The sequence below is a fragment of the Saccoglossus kowalevskii genome, chromosome 8 (assembly GCF_978046115.1).
Source record: "Saccoglossus kowalevskii chromosome 8, keSacKowa6.1, whole genome shotgun sequence".
Lineage (NCBI taxonomy): Eukaryota > Metazoa > Hemichordata > Enteropneusta > Harrimaniidae > Saccoglossus > Saccoglossus kowalevskii.
Window position 1 is genome coordinate 25,332,055 of NC_140648.1, and position 15,417 is coordinate 25,347,471.

Sequence of the window (15,417 nt, forward strand, 5' to 3'; positions counted from 1 at the left end):
TAGAAAGCAACACTTCAGTGGTGGGTTATTGCAATATTTTTTTGTTCGTACAACGTAAATTGAAAAAAATAAATTCCGTAATTCTGTAATCACAGGCTAGACGTACAACCTAATCAATCAAATATTTTTTTCGTACACTGTAAAAATGTGTCATTTTTTTCTCGGTACGTACAAGAATTTACATCCAAATAAAAAAAGTTGTAAAGAATAATCCAGGGAAATTACATTTTTGAAACCGTAAAACGACTAGATGACACAATTCACTGCAAAATTAAATTTTAACTGTAAACTGTAAAAACGTCCTTTTTCCTTGTAAATTGTAAAAAGCCCTTTTTATTTCCCGTAAAACTGTACCACCTACCCCCCCCCTCTTCAGTGCAGTGCAAGCACTTGTCACCATCTGTCATACAACTGACATATCTGTAACTGTTTACGTACCTACAAAATATACCCACACCACAGTCCCTCTATCACAGGGACTGTGCACGAACCTACTGCAGCCTAAACACACTTTGTAAATTCCCGCTTTCAAAACACAAAGTCGTCTACAACCGGAAGTAATACCTTGAAGAGTTACGCATGCGTCAACTTTGACCTCTGCCCCTGAACTGAGCCCGGGCTAGTTTCCTTATTTTGCGGTTTGTCCTATATTTGACCTATTTATCAGGATCGCCGACACATGTTATAATCTTAACATATTACAAGCATGTCAACCCGTCAACGCAAAGAAAATAAGAAAACAAAAGAAAATGTCGTCGATGATAAGGACAATAACGAGAGTGCCAAAAAATCCCATCTGGTAAGGTGAGTTTTCATGCACCTCGTGTGAACTGAAAAGCAACATCATACGATGTTATCATGGTAAATCATTACACCAGGGTCATACGTAAACGGGACACAGTGGCGGTCAGAGCACGGTTCTATTTCTACTTCCGTGCTATCTAAAGTCATGTCTGTTTCAATTTTAAAATTTGCAAAAAATCATCAAAATTCAACATTTTAAAACTCTTGTGTATTTTATTATCTGTTCTCCAGTCATAAAATTTTTTTTTCTACAGATCCCCACTTTTTCAAATTGTAACCCCTTATATAGTCATGTCTTTTATTTTATATATATTTTTAATTTTGTTATGATTGAATATATCTGTACCTATGCATTAATAATAATTTATTTTCTCTATGATGTCACAACACCATTGTTAAATTGGTCAATTGGAATTTTACAGTAAAAACATTTTGTCATTGAGATCAGAACAACTAATTACATATTTCATTTCAAAATATTGTTAATTACAAACAGATATTTACAGCCTTGACATATTTTATTTACATTGTTTCAAAGTCAACAGGTAACCAACAATATTTTAAAACAAAGTAATCAGTTGATCTAATCATACAGCATTCAGAGCAACCTCAATGAAAAAAAATGTTTATTCGCGCACTCTAGTTAGCTAGTTTCAAAAAAAGGTTAATTGCATCAAACAATAACTAAAAACTTGTTTTCCAAAATTCAGTGTTATTGTACTTGGTATTGTTCTGTTATTTGTATTTTTGTCAGTCAATCCCTGATTCCCTAATTGATAGCGTATGTGCGTTTATCGTTTGTGTGTTTGCGAGTATTGCATGACCTGAGATCAACAAGCCAGAAGGTAAGACAGATCCAAATGCATAGAGTCATAGCACACTGGTCATCCATGTTTCCAACATAAAAAAAATCTCCTTGAGCAAGAAAAACTAATTTGCAAATTATATTTAACTACTGTGGAATACTTTATTTTCGCTGGAATTAATTTTCGCTGAAAAAGCTTTTTGGGCGTGTTGTGTGGAATTTATTTTCACTGGTTTTTGATTTGTTTAATGTGAAATATAGGAACAAAAGTATATTCACTGGATTTTATTTTCACGGCATTACCCCTTCAGCGAAAATAGCGAAAATAAATTCCAAGCGAAAATAAAGTATTCTACAGTATGGCATAATATTCTCATATTTTTAGTGGGTATTTTGTGAGTTAATAGTTTTACATCTATTAACTCAGCGAAACACACACAAACCAACGCCTTACAGTTCATTTTTCTGAATAAATCATCTTTTTCAACTGGTACCTCTCGGTAATCTACATTTCTCAGCTGCATATAGTTTTCTAGACATCCTTTTTGTACCCTCTCACTCTGCTATCTTTTGAAAACAGGTTGTTTTGTTCTTTTGATTTTTTATATTTCTGTCCTACTCTCACCCATTGCTAGGTCTATAAATCACCACCTTTCTATCAAGTTGTACTTAAAATGGTTCCTTGTTTTTAAAAAAACAACAATTACAGGTCATTTTGTGGTAGGATGAATGACCTGAAAAATAGATTAATGTTTTTAGTCAGCACGCACACATCCATAAAAAAACAATATATAAATTCAATTTTTATGAAAAAATCAAAATAAAGGCACAATATTGATTGAAGTTGAAAACAAATGTGTGCTCGCAACAATTTTAGATTTACAAATTGACCAGAAAATTTTTTCTGAGCAATGATGTTTTTGTATAACCACAGTAGGTTTGTATGTATTCGATTGTTAAAGAACTCCTGTCATCGTGCCACACGTTCGATTGTTAAAGAACTCCTGTCATCGTGCCACACGTTCGATTGTTAAAGCACTCCTGTCATCGTGCCACGCATTCGATTGTTAAAGCACTCCTGTCATCGTGCCACGCATTCGATTGTTAAAGCACTCCTGTCATCGTGCCACGCATTCGATTGTTAAAGCACTCCTGTCATCGTGCCACGCATTCGATTGTTAAAGCACTCCTGTCATCGTGCCACGCATTCGATTGTTAAAGCACTCCTATCATCGTGCCACGCATTCGATTGTTAAAGCACTCCTGTCATCGTGCCACGCATTCGATTGTTAAAGCACTCCTGTCATTGCGCCAAGATGTATTTGTTTTATATGGTTCCTGTGCCACAATTACAATACATGTAACATAAATGTGTTCGTTTCCAACAAATTTTACCATGTGCTGCATCATATACTGTTGAAAATGAAAAAAAAGAGAGAAATTATTTATTGACACACCTTTCCCTAAGGCCCCCCCAGATTTAAAATAGTCTTACTGGAATTCTGATTGCTCTTGATTTAATACTTTCCACCATATGTCTATCTAATTAACTTTCACCATATGTGTAGATTATCTGCAAATAACCTTTAATTATTACTTGACAGAACAAAAACAGACCCGGGTGTTTATAAGAAGGCAGTGAGTCGAGCCCTTGTCAGAGTACTATTTATAGCAGCGTTTCTAATTGGTTTAATGTTCATCCGAAGCAAAGAAGATTTCAAAATACTTGCATCACAGAAAGAATTTTATCAAAAAAAAACTTTTCAGGTCTCGTGCTCTAAAGATTATGATGACTTTGAAAAATTCCCAGGTAATGTGTCATATGAAAGCATTTCAATATTATTTTCATTTATAGCGAGAGTTGTGGGATATTATGGTTATCACGAGAATACCTTAAAACTATGCAAAAAGGCAGTGATCGTAGGTTGATGTCTGAAAATCTTGTGATAACGTTATTATTATTTGAATATGGGCAGTATAACTCAACATCACAAAAAATCGTTCAAATATAACATAACAAAATTGAAAAACATAGCTTCCCTCTAAAGCCTCTTGGTCTTAGTGTGCATACGTTTAAAATAAATGCAAATTAATATTTTTATAGAAGGCGGCTATTGTTTTCAGAGTAAAACCTGTGTTATTAACCACCTCTATAACAAGACCATCTGCCGATAGTAACCATTTTTAGACACTCCCAAGGCATAATGTTTAACCTTTTCACCACCAAACTTCTGTCCCCAAATTTTTCTGCACTTTTTTCTTAAAATTCTTCAATATTTCTAAAAATGAACCCTAATTTTGGAGCCAAAAGACACAATTTGAGTAAATTTTTCATTTTTTTCTAAAAATTCTATTTTTGTCCCAATTTTCTAAAGGAAAGTGCAGACTATAAAAGGGACTATTTTGTGAATTTGTGATGGAAAAATTGAAATGGTAGTGAAAAGGTCAAGTAACCTATAAAGGCTAGAAATTTTTGCAAAAAAATGTTGACTGACTCATGAAACTTGTTTCTCTATAAAATTAACAGTTTACAATACTAGTATACTTTACCTGCAAACATCAAAGGCATGTTTATATTCACTATTTTTTTTTTTGCAGGTTGTACACCAACGCGGTGTGGAAGACTTGTTATTGATGGACTAATAACAGAAAAAGAAGCTAGACAACTCCTACAGTAAGTGTCTATAAATATATAAATAAAAAAATGTCGATCACAACTTTTTTCTTCTGGGTTTGCAAAAGTAAAAGTGAAAAATAGAATGTCACAAACTCATTTTTTGGAACATATCAGGACTAGAAACAAAAACATTTTTTTAAGTGAAAACATGGACTGAAAATTGTTTGGTTTATGATATTTCCTGTGAATAAATTTTGATTGAAATCATGTGATACTGTAGCTTTAGAAGTTTTTTATGAGACATTTACTGGCAGTGGGTCAAGTTTTGTTGTGATAATTAAATATGCTTGTTACAACAAAGTGATATTGGTATCACCTACTGTTGTATGTTTACATGAACTGTCTTGTCATGTGCAATGTACTGGCAGGTGAAAACGATCTAGAGAATGGAAGAACAATTCTAAAACAGTAGAATAACAAGATGTGCTGGTATGACATCAAGAAAGTGTCATTGTACCTAATAAACAAAATTCTATACATGGTTTAACCTTTTCACCACCAGACTTTCTTGCCGAATTTTTTCTGCACCTTTTTTTACGTTTTTCAATATTTCTGCAAATGAACCCTAATTTTAAAGCCAACAGACAAAATTTGAGTCAATTTACAGTTTTTACTCAAAAAATATGGCTATTTTTGTCCCAATCTTCGGTATTATTTAATTTGTGAATTTCTAATGAAAATAAGGAGCTGGTGGTGAAAAGGTTAGAATTGAAACATCTAGGATACCAATAATTCTCGATCTAGACATGCCACTAAATGTTGTCGTGCTTCTAACAAAAACACAATTAGTTCACAGTGAAATTTATGCATATATTTTTCTGTGTTTTCTAGAATTGCCAAAAATGGCCTTGCATTAGGTGGTTCCAATGGAGGGGTAAGTCTCTGGATTTGTGACTGGGATATTATTTATAGGATGGTGGTCGATATGTCATGTAATAAACAATGTATTTTACGTGGGTTGCTACGAGTCCTATATCGAACAAGACACGGCGGACATCCGTCTTCATTCTTTTGAGCATCATAGCCACATTTTGTCACATTCACAAATCACATGATTATTTCCATATTTTTTTTTATTTCGATCAAGACCTGTAGGCAATGAAAGGTTGTGTCCATTTTTTCAAAAATTATGAAGAAAATTCTAGAAATGCCGTACCAAAATTATGGCACTCAACAGATTAAGAAAACAAAAGCTATTGTTTTCATTTGTAATCTATTTTAATGTAATATTCATCTTCATTCATTGAAAATTTACTAACTTTTAATCAAACTTTTTATTTAAAGCGGAATAAGCAATTGTAGACTATTTAATAAGAATTTAGCATATTCCCTCAATTATAATCAATGAATATATCAGTTCTGAATTTAATAATACTTTTTTGATAAGCTTGCTTTAAATTTATTTTGTTGGTATTTAAGGTTAAAAAAATGTTTCTTGTCAAATTATTTTTCCAAAAAACAGTGATAGGCGATTTTTGAGGCACAAATTTTGCTGGTTCAATCACAGTCCCTCCACAACCGGTTATGAAACGTTATTGTCAAAAGGTGTGAACTAGCTTAGATTGTGAAGGAACTGTGGTTCAAACAATTCATCAATTCAAGGTCCTGTGCAGTTGCAAAATAAAGATCGACTAACACCACACAAGTGGTGGTGCCTGACCAGAAACATTTTTTTTTTTGAGGCAAAAGCTCTATAAGTTGTACATCATAAGAAATATATACGCATCAGTAGACTGTGAGGCATCACTTTTAGAGAATACCCGGTGATGGTATTTTAGCTATGTTTGTTCTTCGTTGCAGGCATCTATATTAGATCTACATTCAGGTGCTCTCTCCAAAGGAAATAGCTTCATTAACCTTTTCAAGTAAGTTATATTACACTGAAGTTAGCAAAGGCATGTATGTTATAAATTATATAAAAAGCTAAATATTTATAAACTGGAATGGCAGTTACACATTGTATGAGCTCATATAGTGATGATGGCTGTTTTTATGCATTCTAAGTTTATTAGTATTATTATTATTATTTATCTGTGAATGCTATGCGAAGTGGAGTGGAGTGGTATACCGACTTGGCCAATCTATGATGTATCTCATTTGGCTTTGAATGAGACTGATTACAAATGAAAACAGTTTGGTTTGTAGATTTTTTTATTTATAATTATAGCCATGCCTTTAATGACTTCAGTATACTGTTGTCAAAACTTACACAAAACAAAAATCTGATTTACCTTCACATTTTAACGTAACTTAAAGATTTTAACCTGAATTTTACACTGAGTTCAGAAAAAAGTACTCACAAGAAAAAAAAGCCTAATGGGTAATAACTGACTTCAATATTGACAGTTTTTAGTGCCAGACTTTTTCAGACTTAATATGACATTATACTTGTGAGAGATAACAAAACACCTTGCAATATCCTAAACTCCATAGTTTATGTTGCTATGTGGAAGACAACAATGGGCTGAGAAAGTTCCTCTTGATTTCTCTGGTTGCTTAGATACCATTAGTCTGAAGGGGTGGGTGATCGATCTTAATTAATTTCCTTTCACAAGAAATATACAGTTTTAGAAAAATTTTATTAATCTTAGCTGAAATTAACCTTCACTGAAAAGACATATTGGCTGTTCTATATAAAGTTTATTTTCACTGATTTTAGAAAAAAATAAAAATATAATTTATAATATAACAACTTTAGTTGTACCAAATATGTTTATTCTGCATTTGACATGTACATTACTTTCAATATTAAAATGTTCTTAAAATATGGAAAACAAGTATTCATTTCCACACACACTCAAATTGGACAAAATATAATTTATGATATTTGGTTTCCATGCATATATGTGGAAGATATTTCTTGGTGACAACATACAAGTATGCTGTTTCAAGTTTTGAAAAACTGATAGAGACTAACTCGCTCACAAATGACTCGGTAAATGTAGTTTCCCTCAGAAAATCACCAAGGGAACATGGTTGATTGTAAGGTTAATAATATACTGTAAACATGTCTTTTTAGCTAGCATGTTATTTTAGCTAATCTGTAATTTCACTAATTCAAGATGTTGCTAATTTAAAATAAAGTATATTCTCACAATGAGATTGTTGGCACTTTAGCTAAATTAAGATTCAGTTAATTCATGCATGGAGTCAAATTTGCTAAAATGGCATGTAGCTATTTAAACACGTTTTACAGTACTGCTACAATAAGCCGACTCTAGATGGCGCTATATATCCAATGATTGTATTCTGCATTGATTATGGTGCTAATTTTTTTAACAAATTCTCTTTTGATATTTTGTTTTTTCAGGTATCTTGAAAATGAAAACCTTGATAATATATTTGAAAAAGACGACGTAGAAGTTTACAAGTGAGTTCAGTGAAGTTTTCTCATCAACAAATCTACACTCAGGATTTGTCTCCCAAATTGTATTACTGTGGAATACTTTATTTTCGCTGGAATTAATTTTCGCTGAAAAGGCTTTTTGGGCGTTTTGCTTGGAATTTATTTTCACTGATTTTTCATGAGTTTAATGTGAAATATAGGAAAAAAAGTATATTCGCTGGATTTTATTTTCACAGAATCATCCCTTCAGCGAAAATAGCGAAAATAAATTCTAAGTAAAAATAAAGTATTCTACAGTATACAGTCTTCTTTGTTAAGGTCGTTCGCAGGTATTCAACCTATCAAATAATGTCAAAACAATTATCCATTTTATTTGTTTTAAAAGCATTACATAATTATTGATTTAGACATCAGTCATTGATTTTTAGGTTTTTTCGGGGGAGAAAACCAGTCTGAAAACAGACAAAAATAGCCCTGGAACTGTTTAGAAATTTGTGTTTGTGGAATTTTTATTTTATAAAAAATGAATAGTATTTGTTAGAATTCACAATAATTTGGGACAAACAAACATAAAGACACATAACATTAAAGTACTTAATTTTTCACTATATGTACTCAACAAAATTTTGAGAATGATGTAAGCTTTTTACATAGAAGCCAATGGCAAATGGCTCAAAAATCAACATTTTCATGGGTGTTTTACCTTTTTTTTTTTCCTGCGAAAAGTTGTTTAGTGACCACACATCTATTTCATTTTAAAACTGCCAATCTTAATTCTATAAATCACTGCATTTTTGATGATCAATGATGTAAAAATTGAAAATAATACTGTCATTAAAAAATCAAGACGGGTGATTTTGAACTAAAACATCTACACAGAAAATTGGGCAAAAAAGCCATGCTGGGAAAAAGGCACAAAAAAAAATATATTTATGAAAAAAACAAAAAAACGTTAGATACAGGAAAATTAAAATGAAGAGAAAATATTTGTTTTTTTATTCTCTCTCCATCTAACGGTCAACCCTTTACTTGAATTTGTAAATGTACATTAAACATTGGATGTCCTTTATGCCAAAGCTTATGCTGTGTGACATGGATTAGCATGGACAGGTTTTCAGAGTACATGTATCTGCATGTAATAAGCACAGTTATTATGCATTCATTTTTCGGCAATTACCAAAGAGATGTATGCTGTGATGTGTAGCTAGGCAATTTAGAAGCTACTATCATTTCTCAGTGTTATAATTAATGAGATAGTTACAAATGTTTTCCTTATATAGGCATGTGAAAAATAAGATAAAAGCTGTGATATCGAGAGAGTTTGGTGTAACTAAAAGTAGACTACATCTCACGCACCCGACGTTCTTCTCAAGAATGAATAATAAACCAGCACAGACAGTTCATGATGAATACTGGCATCCGCATATTGATAAGGTAGGTACCATATGTCAATTATACTCAGCTTGCTATATGTACGTTTAGTTTAACATCTAATAATTGTTTAGAATTAATCTGTATATTGATTAGGTAAGCTGAATTTTATTTATGGCTTACACCAAATCTGTTTAAAATCTGATATATTATTGTACAGCATGTATTTTTTTAGATTTTTTATACTTATTTTTATTTGTACTATATTTTTTTATTATTTTGTACTTTGCTTTTTATTATTACATGTAGTATGTACATTTCATTTTGTATTAACTGTTGGCTTTCACAATTAACAAAATATGTAAAAAAAAAATTTTAAGCCTAAAGTAGGATCTATATTAATTAAAATTGGGCTTGAACCCAGCCTGTTGTTCATGTGTTACCCAAATATCACATTAGCATTGTCCATTTATTGGATTTGTGCTATTATTATATATTTTTATCATGCTTTCTACTGCCCCACACTGTGAATTGAATAGACTAGCTCACCAGCTATTATAAAATAAGTGGAACACAGCGATAATTATTACTAAAAAAGATTATGAGAGAAGATGCAAAAAACCTGGTTACATACATATATATATATATATATATATATATATATATATATATATATATATATATATATATATATATATACACACACATCCAAAACTGTGTGCATGTACATGTGTTAGTGCGGTTGTTCATTCCAGCAATACCAAATCTATGTTTGTCTACATTGTTGCCAAACTAATAACTATTGGGACAATGTTTATAAATTCGCTAGTACAAATGAAAAAAGTGTATGAACATATAAAGACAACAAAGTTCTGTTGTAAAAATTCCTGATTGTTCTTGTTTTACTGAATTATTCAACACATTGGTCAAACAGAATGTAACAAATTCTATTTTCAGGTTACGTACGAAACCTTTGACTACACATCGCTGGTCTATTTAACTGACTATGGAAAAGATTTTGATGGAGGCAGGTTTGTATTTGTGGACAAAGAAGCAAACTGGACAGTGGAGCCTAGAGTTGGTAAATATGTAATTTAGCATAGATTTATTAAATTTTACAATGATGTTGTGATTTGGCATGTACAAGATAAATTATACGGTGAGGTACTATGGTGTGGTAGAATCACCAAACGTAATACAGAAATGCAACGGCCAAAATAAAGTACAATCACCGACCTTGTGGTTGGGTTCTTTATCCCAAAATACACAATATAAATAATGTATAGATATATTGGTATATGATCATACACAGTAATGCCAGGGTAGAACTTTGGGATAGAACACGCACACCTGTAACAAACTTGCACACACTTCAAGAAACACAAGTTCATGTGGATAACAAAATTTTAAATTTGTTTTGAATTGGTCGATGAATTACCATGGTTGTAAAGTTGGTTGAAGTACTGTGGAATACTTTATTTTCGCTGGAATTAATATTCGCTGAAAAGGCTTTTTGGGCATTTTGTATGGAATTTATTTTCACTGATTTTTGATGAGCTTAATGTAAAATATAGGAAAAAAAGTGTATTCGCTGGATTTTATTTTCACGGAATCATCCCTTCAGCGAAAATAGCGAAAATAAATTCCAAGCGAAAATAAAGTATTCTACAGTATATAAGAGTACTGGCAACAAGCTAGACTGGCAACGTCGGGACTTCTTTTTTGTTTTACCAAAATAATATAATTGTCAATTTAGCCTTTTTAAACGCGATTGCAAAAGCTAGCGTGACTGCGAAAGAAATCCCCACTGGACGCATCTGCAGGTGACCCCCTGCGTTGGAGTGAAAACCGGAGCAGAATCACTCCGGTGATTATGCTAATTAAAAGTTGTTGACAGCATTCACAATGAATCAGAGTGCAGCTGTATACATCATATCTTATCTATGTTAATGTACTTGACCTTTCACTTCTGAGGTCCAGGCAATTTTGAAAGACTACTTATATACATTAGACATTTAAATAGACTTGTTTTCAGTAAACATGGATGAAAGTATTGCCTTCGCACTTCGCAGTCAAATGCTCACAGATGCGTCCAGTCGAAATTTCTTAAGCGGTCAGGTTAGTTTTCGCGATCACGCTAAAAGGACTAAAGGTTGGCAACTGTGATACATATCTGAAAAGTCATGATTCCCTTGTGGTTTACTGCACATAACCACTCTTGCTTCAAACTCATAGTTTATATGCCATATTACCCATCACATGATTTATCTTATACTGTATTTGCTCTATTATTCATTGCTTATGTAAGTTACCGAGGTCATATTATACAATAAATGTATGGGCACTTCTAATAGAATGCCTATGGTAATTTTCTGTTATTTGTTCAAAATAAAATCACCTGAGTGACATTATTGTGGCAAAAATATGAGTGAAATAGAGTGAAAATTAAAACACTGTCTTTTACTGTGCATCAATACTATTGTTTGTACATTGAGCGCTCAGATTTTTAGTAAAATTTCCTGTTGCATTCATTTAACAAAGAATACACAAAACAAGTTTCTGAAATTTGTATAAAGTATTACAGAATAACTGTAAGTCTGTTTAATTTTCATCGCTAGGAATTTTCAAGATTTGCGTTGGTTGTCATGTAAACAATGTATTTTACATGTGTTGTATCTGTTGCTATGAGTCCCATACAACATGGTGACAAAATTTTACAAAAGTCGATTTGACTGTGTCTTTAGATTTTCATGGTTTTCAGTGACCCCAAAACAAATTTTTGAAAAATTGGCTTCAGCAAAATAATCATTTAACAATAATATATTTGTACCAATTTCAGGTAAGATTTGACATGTAAGATTTCCATGGAAACCAATTAATGACCTGCATCATTGCTGGAAATTGCTTTGAAAAACCTGCTAATGGAAAATTATGTCCATTAAATTTGGTCCAAAAATTATCGAGTAATATACCAAATTGTTGTACCATTATTTTAGTAGAACAAATTATGGTGTTCAAGTGGGTAATATTATACTGTATGTGTTCGTATCTTTCAGGTCGTCTGTCTCTGTTCACCTCAGGATCTGAAAATCTTCACTACGTTGAGAAAGTCTCATCAGGAACCCGTTACGCCATTACAGTCTCCTTCACGTGTAATGATAAACATGCCATTGAAAATCCAGACTTTTAGTCCTCCTTTACATACTTCATATTTTCCACTCTTATATTCATATTAAAAAGGTGTTAGAAGATAAGGGCATTATACGCGATGAAGATTCAATTTCAATTCGCACAAGTTCGTTCAAAAGTACCGATAGTCCAAAATAGGGACTTGTAATTTGACCACCATATGTCCATTGTGCGTCCATCTGCATCTGTATCTCAGAAATGCCTAGGCCTATTTTATTCAAACTTCACACACACATCACTCATCATATTATACATATGCGCATGCATTTGTTTAATGATTCAATCCAAGATTGCCAAATGGCGGCCATTTTAGTGTTAACAGTTCATCAAAGTCAAGCAAATCTGGAACTGGATCTTGGTCATGCATGAACATATTTTATTCAAAAATGGTACGTTCATGAAACATGATTTTTTTTCTCTCAGATTTGATTCAAAATGACTGACTGATGGCCATTTTGTTTTTAACTAATGCTGTTTTTAGAGCCATATTAGTAACATGGCTGGACTAATCATGTTCAAACATTGCACCATGTAACACATTTGCACATGAATCTGATTCAAGATGGCTGATCATCATTTTCCTGCTCTAAATGCATTATGTGAATGTCATGGGCAGAATAAAAGAAGAAATCACACAAATAAACTTGCTCCAATTTGTATCATGTCTGTCACATGAATTTAGATAATTATTTGGCACCAATGTTGGGAGTCACTATAAAAACTGAACAGGGAATGTCGTTGATTTGTTTGCCTGTGTATTACACGTTTTTGTCTTTTTAAATCAAACTGGGTGATAACCATCATTCACATTCTGTTATGCCATTGGTCATTGGTCATTATCATATTTGCATATTGTTATGGATCTTATTAATTCTTGATTATTACAGGTAATTTTTTTTTTAAATAATTTGGTTTTGAGTTCCCGATTTTATTTCGATGCTTATGTAGGTTTTTTTAAAGTATTAAAGGGCGGTGGTTGTCACACTGTGTTGTGTTCGACTTGTATACAACATGTGTAAAATACATTGTTTACAAAAAAATTGAACATGAACTTGTGTGATGGTTGCCGCCCTTTCATTGAACAAGAAAATATTTTGAATGCAAGATGAATTTAATCTTTCCATTTTCTATGATCTAATCAGGAATAATCAATGGAGTCCAGGTAAAAATTCCCTGAGTTGAGCAAGTTGTTATACCGGTACTTTCATTTTCACCTTGAGGTCAGGGGTCAAGTGAAAGATGCAGAATTTCAGTCATTTTGACATTTGAATTCTGATGCATGATAAAACAAAAAGTAAAAACAAAAATAAAAAAAATAGCTTACCATAATTCTGTATACATGTCCCACAATGCATTATTTTGCAGCTATCACTGAGGTTAATTATAATGCATAAGAATCTAATTATAATCTAATTTTTAATATAAAGTTAGAAATTCATGGCTGCTTGTGGACATGCGTAAACCACACCTGACCAGCTTCCTGTACAACTCATGTTCTCTAAGTCTTGTTCACAATCAGAACTCTTTCACCTGACGCTCCACTATTTGAAGTGATATACTATTTGAAGTAATATAAATTTGTTCTTTAATTGGAGACAAGACATACAAACAATCATACTGTCTCAAACTGCACACATACTTGCCTGTATGAAAAGATTTTATTATCACTAATAGTTTTATCATTGTTAGCCATAAAGTGGTAATGACACCAATGTTGATTTGAAATGTGCAAACAAATCCACAATTTAAGCGCTAATTCAGCATCATTGTATTTTCATGACTAATGTATAGACAAGTTTTGAGTTGTAGCACCATCAGTTGGTTTCCATGTGAGAATGGATTTCAAGCTCACGCAATTTATTCCCTGGTTTTTTATTGTTTTTTTGTGAAGATCCCCCTCTAGTGTTTTGATTTCGAAATGAAGTTTTATTTCATCTCTAAAATGTACCCAAAACTTGAAGCAACAGATCAATGCAAATTTTTAATTATAAATTTGTTTTTCAATCAGCAAGAGTTTAAATGCTTTGGATTATGGGTGATAATAAATAAAATTTATTCCAAACAGATGTTGTGACTGTGTTTCTGTTTTGTGGAGTGCTCACTTTTTAGCCCTTTTATAAGCACAAAAGCCAATTTCCTTCACAAAATATCTTGTTTTTGTTGTATTTTCTTGAATCACCAAATTGTCAGAAAATGTATATCTTGTAATTGCTGTTGTTATGATTACAATAAATCGAAAGGTTTTTATCGTTTGAAAATTGTTGTTCTATGTTCAGCTATACCTACCTTACATATGATTGATAGGTAGTGAATATAACTTCTTGGGCTTTATCATCCAAAGCTCCTAATTCAGAAAATGCACCACGCTACAGGTTGCTTGGGGACTGCTGTGGACCCTTAAATATCTAATTGCCCTCAATTAGTGAATGGACAGATATGATCAAAGGAAGGTGGCGAGCCATATTCAAATGATTGGCGAGTATCACAGGGACTGGTGAACAGCTTGTTTGTCCTGTGGGTAATGCATCTGATAGACCTGTTCACACCGCCTGAAACGCAAATATGTGTATTACCAGCTAGACCACCTGGCATATGCATTGGACGCAATGTCAATATCATGTGCGAATTTTACATTCCCACCGTTCAACATTGTGTTTAAGTGGCAGTGACACTGAATATCATGATATATTTTTGAGAATATTAATCAGTAACTTTAAAGTAAACGGTTTATTGTCGACACATTAAAGCGCGGTGGTCGTCGCGCAGCGTGTGTTCGAATTTCATGTAAATAAACAATGTATTTTACCCATATCGAACAGGACGCGACACGACGACTGCCGCCCTTTAATCAGTAGCTTGAGCACGCCAAGGCATGTGCAATTGGAGTCGTGGAGATACTTACAATTATCTTCAAAATGTTTATGATATAAATTATTACCTACATGAGAGCAATGCAGTGTGCATAAAGAATGTTCATTTCATGTTTGCAACAGAACACTAAAAGGAACAAGTAACCTGTAGAATGCTGTGTGGGTAATATTTTTATATTGATTTTTGCTGTATTTGCAGCAAATAGTTACCAAACAATGAGAAATCTATTGGATTGAATATACCTCTCAGGTGGCTTCACATGCATAGTTCAAGCCTGCCTAACCGGTGCTTATACCAGGATTTAGTTACAGCTTCATGTTCCCAGTAATCGCAAGAAATTGACATGACAATAGA

At 32.7% G+C, this 15,417-nt stretch overlaps 1 protein-coding gene across 1 annotated transcript; it reads left to right on the forward strand.

Annotated features, from left to right (window-relative positions):
* The first annotated feature begins 584 nt into the window (after window positions 1-584).
* On the forward strand, window positions 585-14,450 carry LOC100372320 (2-oxoglutarate and iron-dependent oxygenase domain-containing protein 3-like). The gene is made up of 9 exons (XM_078009125.2): window positions 585-804; window positions 3,214-3,419; window positions 4,208-4,283; window positions 5,118-5,160; window positions 6,087-6,151; window positions 7,597-7,656; window positions 8,913-9,066; window positions 9,961-10,084; window positions 12,060-14,450. The coding sequence occupies exons 1-9, from the start codon at window positions 707-709 to the stop codon at window positions 12,191-12,193; spliced, it is 960 nt and encodes a 319-aa protein (XP_077865251.1). The 5' UTR covers window positions 585-706; the 3' UTR covers window positions 12,194-14,450.
* The last annotated feature ends 967 nt before the right edge of the window (window positions 14,451-15,417 follow it).

Coding starts and splice junctions, on each gene's coding strand:
- LOC100372320 (XM_078009125.2), top strand. CDS start 707: ATGTCAACCCGTCAACGCAAAGAAAATAAGAAAACAAAAGAAAATGTC. Junction 805..3,213: donor AAAAAATCCCATCTGGTAAG/GTGAGTTTTCAT, acceptor ATTACTTGACAG/AACAAAAACAGACCCGGGTG. Junction 7,657..8,912: donor GACGACGTAGAAGTTTACAA/GTGAGTTCAGTG, acceptor TTCCTTATATAG/GCATGTGAAAAATAAGATAA.